Source organism: Carcharodon carcharias, chromosome 20, assembly GCF_017639515.1.
Source record: "Carcharodon carcharias isolate sCarCar2 chromosome 20, sCarCar2.pri, whole genome shotgun sequence".
Lineage (NCBI taxonomy): Eukaryota > Metazoa > Chordata > Chondrichthyes > Lamniformes > Lamnidae > Carcharodon > Carcharodon carcharias.
This window is the reverse complement of record NC_054486.1, coordinates 83525623-83536526: the sequence shown is the minus strand read 5'-3', so window position 1 is coordinate 83536526 and position 10904 is coordinate 83525623. Positions and strand designations below refer to the sequence as shown.

General features: G+C 36.3%; 1 protein-coding gene across 2 annotated transcripts in view; it reads right to left on the bottom strand.

Annotated features, from left to right (window-relative positions):
• Positions 1-1854: 1854 nt before the first annotated feature.
• The window catches only part of ppm1aa (protein phosphatase, Mg2+/Mn2+ dependent, 1Aa), a 28734-nt gene continuing 19684 nt past the window's right edge, over positions 1855-10904 (bottom strand). For both annotated transcript variants that reach the window (XM_041215314.1, XM_041215315.1), the window contains exon 6: positions 1855-5859. In XM_041215314.1, the coding sequence (XP_041071248.1) occupies positions 5830-5859 (30 nt within the window). In that variant the 3' untranslated portion in view covers positions 1855-5829. The remainder of the gene's footprint in view (positions 5860-10904) is intronic.

The window sequence follows — 10904 nt, the reverse complement described above, 5'->3', positions numbered from 1 at the left end:
CCCCCCCCATTCACTTTTACCCAATATCTTTCCAATGGTTCTTAAAATATGTTAAACAAAACATTTTGATGAAACATTTTAAATTCAGTACTTTTATTCCAATTGCCGTCCACATTTTTTTATATAAAGTACTTCCAGCACCATTGCTCATATAAACATAAGTAAAAGCAGCTGCTGCAATACAAAATATAAAGACCTACACATAGACATCCCCAATCAGCAATTTTCTTTTCAACGGTACATGTACTTGCTTTCAACTCCCCTATTGTACTTGACAATTGCAGTTGTGGGACATTAGCTAGTAGTATGCATACTTTTCTTTTCCAAGTTACTCTGGAAAAAGTTGAGTTCTTGCTTTAATGTTGTATTTTAATAGAAAAAAGTCGTGTTTTATTGTTACATCAGGTTGATCACTACAAGCAGATCCATGCAATATTGTATTTCAAATGAAACTGAACAGATTTTGCTTACTGAAAGACAATCTAGTGTTACAAATATAAGGTACAACAAATTAGACACAAGGTGAAACTGGTTTAAAACTGCGTGCTACATTTGCCATAGGAATGACTTCAATATCAATAAAAGAGAAAAAGTATTGGCAATTATTTTATAACTATGGCAAATAAATCTAATTTTAATTGGCTGTGCTGAGTATTCCAATTCTTTACCCACAACTGATTTGTGTTACACCAGTGTAAAATTATTTTTCGTGAAACATTCAAAACATAATTTTTAATTTGTTCCAAACAATGAAAAGTTGACTACAATGCTGGCAAAAAATACATGAGAAACTGATTCAGACCCAGGATTTTATCCAAATTTCACTCTGTGCCTAGGGCTTTTTTGTTTCAGTAACTTTCCACTAGAGGGGCAGGGCTCACAAATAAGTTCTGCAGTGCCATGTGAATGTCCGAGCCTGGGGCAAATCATAATTTCTAGGCATTTTAGGAACAGATCCTTGGATGGTGCTTTGCCAATGAACCAAATTATATATCTGGAAACATAGCATCTGACCGAGATCATGGGGTTCATATATATGTGTATACATAATTCTAGTGGCAAGTGGCCAACTTAGCAAACAGAGATGATATTCTGAAGAGTTTCAAAAAAATGCTTTGAGCAATTTATTAGGTCCCTTTTTAAAAATTGTTGCTGATTACCCATCTTTCATACTTTTCTTTGTGCCACACAATTAGGGATTAGCTACTAACTAATTGACACATATGCTATTTGTATTGCGTGAGTTGCTGAGTTAGGAATGAGAGATTTGAGCCAAATAGCTGCAAGGGTGACAAAAATTTGCACACTGTTAGGCATTACGTGAAGTGCCAACAGCAAATTTTAGTAGCACACTAAACTTGTCAACTATGTAAATAAGATAAGCATCTGTGGTCAGACACTACCAATAAAGTGCAGACAGGCCAAATGCAACATTATTGCTCATGATCCAATTATTATTATTGAGGGGGTATGGAACACCAACCCAGGGTGATTGTGAATTTTCTTCCCTTCATGTTGGTGCAGTGTCAGTGCTCCAATTCTTGCACCGAGGATCAGAAGCTCAGGAATTTAGGTCACAAAACAGTATCTTATGCTGTGGCATGTTGAAAAGCCAATAAACTGATCTACATCACACAATGAATATCTTCCCATTTTTTAAAATATAAATAGCAAACAGTTTTGGATGTTACTTTTGTTTTAAATTCCGATGAAGAATAGGTAAATTTTCTAAGGCACAATTTAACTTTTTGCCTTGTTTGAACAGTATATGAAGGTTTCAAGTCACAAACTAAATTGCTCATCACCCCGTCTGTGCAATCTTAATGTTTCAACTCTAATAAAAACACAAAAATATAATGCAATTGCCTGACACTTTAATTAATGGCACCTCCAGCCATAAATATATTTCAAACCACCACAGTCTGCAAACATAACAATGCACAGGCATATGCAATTTGTTCAATTGACTCCAAACAAATAGTACAATCTCACAGTTAGGAACTAAATTCACACAGTATTTCCTTTGGAGTTGGAATCAGTACATAATACAAAATATACAATTAACAAGCTTTTTGTAAACACAATCTCAATTTCCAATAACAGTTTAATTGCTGTGAACAATAATGTACCAAGTATTGTTACACGTTCTACATGTCAAACAATGCATTTTAGTGTGAGATAAACTGAACAGAAATTTTAAATTACTTCTCAATGATAGCGTAATTTTCTATGCTAAAGTTATTAAAATATTTTCCAATGCCATTATCTTTTGATCTGAAAAAATATATATCAATGTGCAAGTGAAGTCTAACAAAATGTAGATGCGAGCTAATGATGAGTGCTATAAACAAACAATATATCTGCAGAGGATGACTATTTATGGTAATTCACAAAGTTTTCTTCTAAGACAGGCACAGCAAGTTTTAGACAGATGCGGCATATAATCCCTTCTTTTGCAGTGTACTGGGACAAATGTTATTCTAGAACTTAGTAAGGCAAACTGGTGTGATTACAATTACATTTTCTGACAACACAACCTAAGCAACATGGGTGGGAAAGTTCATTTGTCTGACATTTATTACATAACAGTGAGTAAAGTCAATTTGCACTTAGTTCATCTGAAAGATCACATACTTCAAATTAAATCTGTAGTCATTCAAAAACTTGAAGCAAAGGATGAGCAAAGTTCAGAGTTGGCTTGCCCTCTTAAAAGCCACAACACTCATTTTTTAAAGTGTTTCAAATACTTATAACAGTATTTCTCCAACACGCTTGTGCACAGATAACAACGCAATTTTGAGTTATGATATTCTGATGAAAATTGTAATCTCAATCAATTATCCAAAATATATTAAAACAAATTTTTGATTAAAACAGCCCAAATATTCTAAGTAGAATAGACCATGAACAGCCTGATAATGTATTGAATATCTACTTTTGAAGCTGACCAGAATTTCCATAACTAGCCACTTGAGTGTTATCTGGTCACCCTCACTTGAAGATATTTATAACCCAGAATACACAAAACATATCCTTCATTTAACTTAAATTTAAGTTCATTAAAAAAATTGCAGTTCATCTTCTCAGACACAAGTATAGTTTCCAAACCACTCAAATTAGAAAATCCACCTGGGAATAATACTATTTTAAAGTGTATTGGTCAGCAGTTCTATATTGCCAGCAATGTATATTTCATTATGGATGCCAAAGATTAGTCTTTACTTAAAATCACAAGTTCTAACTAGTAAGGAAGCAATTAAAATATGTATTGTTTATTAATCTTGCACAGTAATATGTGGTTTTATCATTTTCTACACAAGATCCGTTAGATATTATTTCAGACGCCATCTCTTAATTGTACAACAGCAAATTTCACAAATAGATGGATTAGAATTCACTAATGCATTCTAATAAGACTTCACAATATTGCTACTGTATCTTTTGCTCTTTAAAAGATGACATTATTCAAATGGCACAGCAGTGGACTCCATTCAGTCAGAAGACCTGAGTTCACCACCTTGCTGAAATTCATCTTGGTGAGGGGAAAAAATTGATTAAGTCAGGTCTGCACCACAGTATTACTCTTAAAGGAAAATGGGAGAGAACACAGATAAAGTTGCTTTCAAAGCAATTTCAGATTTTTAATTTGATGAAAAGTACTATGAAGTAGCAATATTTAAGCAAAAATAACATTACTTCATTATTTAGGGGGAAAAAAGACAAGTTCAAACATTTGCCTATTTTCCTTGGTCAGTTGGCTTGGGAATTATAGCCGTTGTAATTAAAAGAAACTTTAAAACTGTCCTCAATGATTGATTGCTGCATCTTTTATAACCAGAAAGCACTACACCAAAACTATAAAAGCGGCATCTATTTTACCAGCACTAGAATTCCATTCTGTTGAAGCTCTGTACAATGCAATTTTAAACCATGATAACTAAAAAAAAAAACTTTTTGCTCTGATGAGATTAAAAGAAAATCCAATGTCACAATCTACATTTTTAGTTCAGAACATGAAAACAGCTGGAAGCTCATTCAACAGTCACTTGTATTAAACTGTCTACTCACAGTGGTATATGGAAACCTGATCCAGTGTCATAACCAATTCCTTTCCATGTATTTAAACCCACTGAACATGCAGATCTACCTCCAGACAATCTGTACCATCAAAACACATGTCCTCAGGACAACATACTTTATATAAAACTTTCCCACCCTGAAATAGACCTCATTTTTTTTTGTTTAATCCTCCACTGCTGGAAAGCAATTAATGAAAGATTTAGTCTAATGTTACCAAATATTGATTATAAAATATTAAATACAAATAAACATTGAAAGCAATTTTGAAAAATGTGCAATTTTGAATTACTTGGGACACAAGACCAGCCTAAATTAATCTTGTGTGTTATTTACCCTTTAAGGATACATTGAGGTTATTATATAATGCCATGGATTGTCAAATAATAATGATTGCTTAATGAAGTGCAATAATGCATCCATTTCTCACTCCTTTGATTTTAGAAAGGCATTCTCACCTTTGTATCATTAACACATAATAGTAAAGAAAACAACTAAAAGGTTTGGTGATTAGAGATCATATATAAAGATTCTAAATGCATCCGATCAATGGTGGAAGTATTTTGACATTCCAAAGCACAACAATAAAGCAGCTCACTGCTGATCTGTGGTCACAAACTGCCATTCCAGTGATGGCTGAACAACTGGACAATCCAACCCACTGGCCAATAATGCTATCAGCATTACCATTCTTGGTGATTTGGCTAAATAAAATTACCTAGTAAAAGGTCGCCATCTCCTGGGTGGGGGAAAAAAACCTAACCAAATGACCTTCACTATTACAGGCAATATATCTATCAGTTGATACGGCAATATTAATGCTCGACATCTGTGGTTTGGTCTCTGCCCATCTAGCTGATTATAGATAAACGAAGGCTTAAATTCATGAAGATAAGTAAGCAACATTTTAATTTTTGGAAGTGGAAAGGCGTCAAAGTGGAAATGCAGCATTAAAGTATACAATATTATAACTAACTGTTAAGTAAAATGCTGTGAAAATCTAGAGTGTGGTAGATATTTTATTTAAGAGCAAGAACATAGGGCATTCTGCCATTTAACAATGTACATACCTCAGCTAGACTTTTCAAAATTAGAGACAGGGCATTATATAATTCTCAATAAATCACTTGCCCCAGCAGTGTAATGTCAGCTTTAAAATACCTACAGTAATGTGGATGTTATGATTCAAGTTTAATCTGTGACATACCCTACAAATGAGCAATTCTACAAGATCTTGGCCTGCCTAACCCCAAATTAAAATTTACAGAGCATTTATAATCTCTGGTATTGGGACATAATTTGAAGAACAGCTTACCCGAGGCTCAATTTAAAGATTGGAACAAAACTTCTTTGGATGAAGAGGATTCTTCTTCTGATAAACTAAATACATGGCTGCTACTTCTGTGCCACAGGGACATCAGTTAGTTTTTCTATATAATACACTTTGTAAGGAGGTCATATTCCATTAAATAGAAGCAAGTTTTTAATAAAAAGACAGAATTGCACTTTGAAGTCAATAAGATTAAATCAAACAATGCCCAATTTATAGCAGAAATAATTCAATCTTCTGTATTTTCAGCCACCGTAATTAAATCAGATCCTGAGTGAATCATGACTGGTCACTGAATTCTGGTATTGTATTCACACCCTTTTTGAACTTCCTTCGCAAAATCAAACAGTGTTTTGCAGACTTGTGATTCGCGGATATGTGATGGTCTTGACTGTGGACGTAAGCAAGCTTCTGGTTGGCAGCTACCACATATCATCAGGGGATGGAGGTTCCTTGGTAAAGAAAAAACAGAAGCATAACCCTTTAAAGTCTGGAGTGCCAAAAGGTGCAGAAATATCTAGACAAGCCAGACTGTAAAGAGTTAAGAATCATAATAACTTGGACTGGATTTATAGTTTTCATTAAAATAACGTGCAAAACTTAAATTTAGGTGGTAGATATTTAATATAAATTCCCACTAGCTGCCAACACTCTCTCCAGTGGCTTTGGATTTTAACAATCTCAGTCAAAGTCAACCTGTCCATTCACACAATTCACCTTATACACTGTGATCAAATACTGATTAACAAAACTGAGCAGCTATTCTAAATTCCAAATTTCACATATGTTACCTTCTGGTAAAACTGAGCTATGACTTTTTAAATTAAAACTTTAAACATAACAGCAGATAAAAGGAATCTATTGTAATAGCACTTAAAATTCATAAGACAGTGTATCAGCTCTAATCAAACAGGATTTCCTAGTTCTGATGGGGCATCGCACACCAGCAGAAAAAATTCTTGAAGGGTAAGGGATGCAAATTAGTAGGAAGGAAGTGAGAAAAGAAAAGTAAAAATATACAACCGGTGAAACCAATATTGTGCTTTGGAAATCGGCTGATCACAGAACAACAGCCTGTTGTTGAGTCAATCCTTCCAGTTACAGCAGTAAGGATACACTTGGGAGACAGCTGCAATCTCACATTGGCAAAAGTCATCAGTGTAATGGAGAGAGGTCTGGGGAGGGGCCCCCAAGCACCAGGTATGTAATACATCTGACTACTTAGTACATCTTGTTGCATCAATTTAATCTGAAGAAGTGAGAGCTCATCCCTTGTAACTATGGTTCTATCATCTTCAATATGTGATGTAACTTAAAACTTTCAAGACAGACGATTATAAACAAATAATTGATACTACTAATTTTTTTCTCCTTCTATTAGTTTAAGGCTATACAATTCCAAAAGATAGCAAGAAGAACATACCTAATATACCTTCAGACTTTGTTATGAATAGCATGAAGTTTAATACTTCCATTACACCACATTTACCAGTCTGACAGCAGCTGTGGAGGGAGTTACAACTATACTACGTACTCAGATCAATGGGGATAGGAGCTCGTAGAAATCAATGCACCCATGAGCAAACATGAGGACAGCAGACTGTTTTCTGGCCTTCAGCCTCTGGGTAGTTCTTGCTGACTGAAAGCACTGTTTAAAAAATGGGTTAAATGCAATGAAAGCACATCTAAGGGGTGCTTCTGTTTGCAAAAATATTATCCCAAATGTAAACATTTTCCCATTATTTAAAAACTCTCAGTGCAAAATGCACAGTATAAAGACAGCATGCTGTTGCACACAGGTATCACGTGAGTACTGGAAACTTTTATTCACAACTTTGAGGCAGATTACTTTCCAGAAGCTAAATATCAGAAGCAATCTGCCCACCTGTAAACAGCAACACTATTTCTCCCCCACCTTTAACTCTTCTTTGCTGTATTCCAAGTTGGCAATCTTTTACTGAGTGTTTAGCTCCTTTTTTATCCTCTAACACTCCATGAACACAAACTATATTTCACATGCTAAAGTGAAGAATGGTAAAGCAAGCCAAGGTTTGGTGTAAGACCCTTTTATCTGACTTATTCAGATTGCCAACTGTGTGCAAAAAGAACTGGAAAGGAAAAAGGGACCAAAGAATAAGAACAGAAAAAAGAAGAAATCTGAGGAACAAAGTCAAATCTTAGATTTGATACTGCCACTTGATAAACGAATATGTGAGGAACTCACGCTTTCTTATTTAGGGTTGTAAGCTTTGATGCTGCTTCAAATTTTCTCTAATCTTACATGGCTTCAGCTCAAATTGTAACTTGCAAATGTTATTCCCAAGTCACAGTCTCAATCCCATTGCAACAAAAAAAAAATCAGGCAGCCAAAACTTTATGCTCAGATCCTAAAAACAACCCTAAATTAAGGTTGATGATCCTCTAATTTTACACTTCTTATATTGTGGGAACATCAACTTAAATTCAAGTTACAGCTTCCATCCCTGGTTTCAAAAGTAAATTGCTTCAAACAAGATATTCCTGATACGGCTCAAATTTTTCCGAATTGCTCAATTTCTGGTTTTGCTGACATTTGGGCAGACATTTTCCCCTTTGGGTTGAGACCTGATGTCAAGATCAAGTAGGGGTCACAATACTGCACTGTAAGAGGGAGTCACAGGGCAGTGAATTTCCCCCAAGTTGGCCAATTAATGACCAGAGGGTAGGCCAATTAAGGATGAAGGTCAGGCTCCCCTTTAGGAAGCCCTCCAGATCGAGAGATGAAGTCTGCAGTTCAGGTAAGTGAGAGCGCACGAGAGAGACAGTGCATGCATCGAGGACACTTCCATTTTGAGAAGCTATCTCCCTAACCTTTTTAGATTTTAAATTTTACAATACAATCAGCAGCAAGGTCACCACTGTGGAGCGCCTCTGTTACAGCTGTGGCCAGAAAGGAAGGGCCACCTCAGGGTTTCCAGTACCTCAGCAGGGCTTGCAAGCCGACTGGAAAATTCTAGTTGGCCCCTGACCATTGGCATTAATAGGCCTTTAACTAGCTCAATTGGCTGCCCCTGGTTTGTGGTCAGGTAACCCTGGTCACCCCCATCCTACCTCCAGTAAAATGGTCCCAGGAAAGGATGGAGCTGGCAAACTGACAGGCAGCTTGAATTTTTGTGCCCGTCCTCCTCCATGCTTGCCCTCATCTGGAGTCAAAAATTCTTAAGGTCAGTTGTGATCTATGAGGTTGGACAAGATTTTCCCCCTCCAAGGAACAATGGCTTGATTCAACCTAATGACTCGCCATGACACTGCAGATTGAAAACTGCTGTGTGAAGAGCTGCAGGAGCTATCAGAGGACCTATTAACTTAAATTCCTAACCAAATGATTGCACTTTGGAGAAAGTAAGTAAAAACATTGTTTTTTTCCAAACCCTGCAAAGAGATCAGAATGGAAGGCAGTATTGAAGTGGCGTGTCACAAAGAGGTCTTTTACTTGGAGGAAATAAATGGAATTAAAAAGGGAGGTTCAGAGTAAAAACAGGTGTTGACAAGCAAAGGAGGATAGTGGGACTGGTTGTGCTATTTGGGGGGGGAAGGAGAAAGAGTAGGTAATTTGAAGACTGTCATTGTGATGGATGACAGTGTCAAGCCTTCATTCACCATGGGTGTACAGTCTCTGTAGTGAGACAAAATTTAAGCAATTCTGCCTGCATTAGATATACTATTTTTTTTAAAAAATTGGTCACAATTACCAGAGTTATTACTGGTTTCTGCAAATTACAGAAATATACATTACAATCTAGGATGTAAGACAAGAGTCATTTCAGTGTTTTATTCCTTTAGAAGCATTTCTTGGTACTTTGCTGTTTAGCCATCATTGTATCTAATTTGGTCAGCTTGACACTTCAGTTGCAATGTTGTATTTGAAATTTACTCTAAAGCAGATGTATTTGTGTGGACAAATAACAAGGACAAGTTCTGACTAAAGGTCATTGACCTGAACCATTAACTCTGTTTCTCTCTCCCCACCTGCTGGGTTTTCTAGCATTTTTTGTTCTTATTTCACATTTGCAGCATCTGCAGTCTTTGGCTTTTCTATATAAATAAAAGCTGCTATTGTAGTGATGGCAAAACTATTAGAGACTATTATCAAGGACAAAATTAACTCTCACTTGGAGAAACAGGGGTTAATTAGAGACAGCCAGCATGAATTTAAAGACTGATCATGTTTGTCAAACGAAACATAAGGACATAAGAAATAGGAGCAGGAGTAGGCCATTTGGCGCCTCAAGCTGCCCATGCCAGCTCTTCATAGCCCTCAACTCCCCGATATTTCAAATATCTATCTACTTCCTCTTTAAATACTTTCAGTGATCTAGCCTCCACAATTCTCTGGGGTAGAGAATTCCAGACTATCGCATCCTCTTAGAGAAGAAATTCCTTCACATCTGTTTTAAATGAGTGCCCCCTTATTGTGTAACTATGTCCCCTAGTTCGAGAGTCCCCCACTATTGGAAACATCTTCTCAACATCTACCCTGTCAAGCCCCCTCAGAATCTTGTACGTTTCAATAAGATCACCCCTCATTCTTCTAAACGCTAATGAATAAAGGCCTAACCTGTTTAGTCATTCACGATAAGTCAACGCCTTCATTCCAGGTATCAGCCTAGTCAATCTCTTTTGAACTGCCTCTAATGCCAGTATATCCTTTTTTAAATATGGGGATCAAAACTGTACACAGTACTCCAGGTGAGGCCTCACCAACTCCCTGTACACTTGTAACAAGACTTCCCTACTTTTAAATTCTAACCCCTTAGCAATACATGCCAAAATTCCATTTGCTTTAATTACTTGCTGCACCTCCATGCTAACATTTTGTGTTTCATGCACAAGAACACCCAGATCCCTCCGTGCTGCACTTTTGACTGATTGAATTCTTTGATAAAGTAACAAGAGATGTTCGATGAAGATAGCGTAGATGTTTACATATGGACTTTAAAAAGATGTTTGATAAAGTATCATTTAACAGACTTATTTAGAAAATATAAACACACGGTATTAAAGGGATTATGATAACTTGGGTATGTCTTTGGCCACTGGTTAGGAGACAGCATGCAGTGGTGAACAGATGTTTTTCTGACTAGAGAGAAATATGCAGTGGGGTGCCAGCAATCGAGATTAGAACTATTGCTTTTCTTGTTATATAGAAATGATCCAGACTTGTGCATAAAGAGTACAATTTTGAAGTTTATAGATGATACAAAATGTGGCAACATAGTAAATAGCGAACAGGATAGTAATAGACTTAAGGAGGACATATACTGGTGAATTGGGTAGACAGAAAGTAGATGCAATTTAATGCAGATTAAGTGTCAGGTGATGCATTTTGAGCGTAACATGAGAGGCAGTATAGCCTAAACAGTGCTATTTTTAGGGGATGCAAGAGCAGAGGGACCTTTGGGTAAACATTCGCAAATCTTTGAAGGCAAGTTGATAAGGCAGTTTAAAAAAGTACACA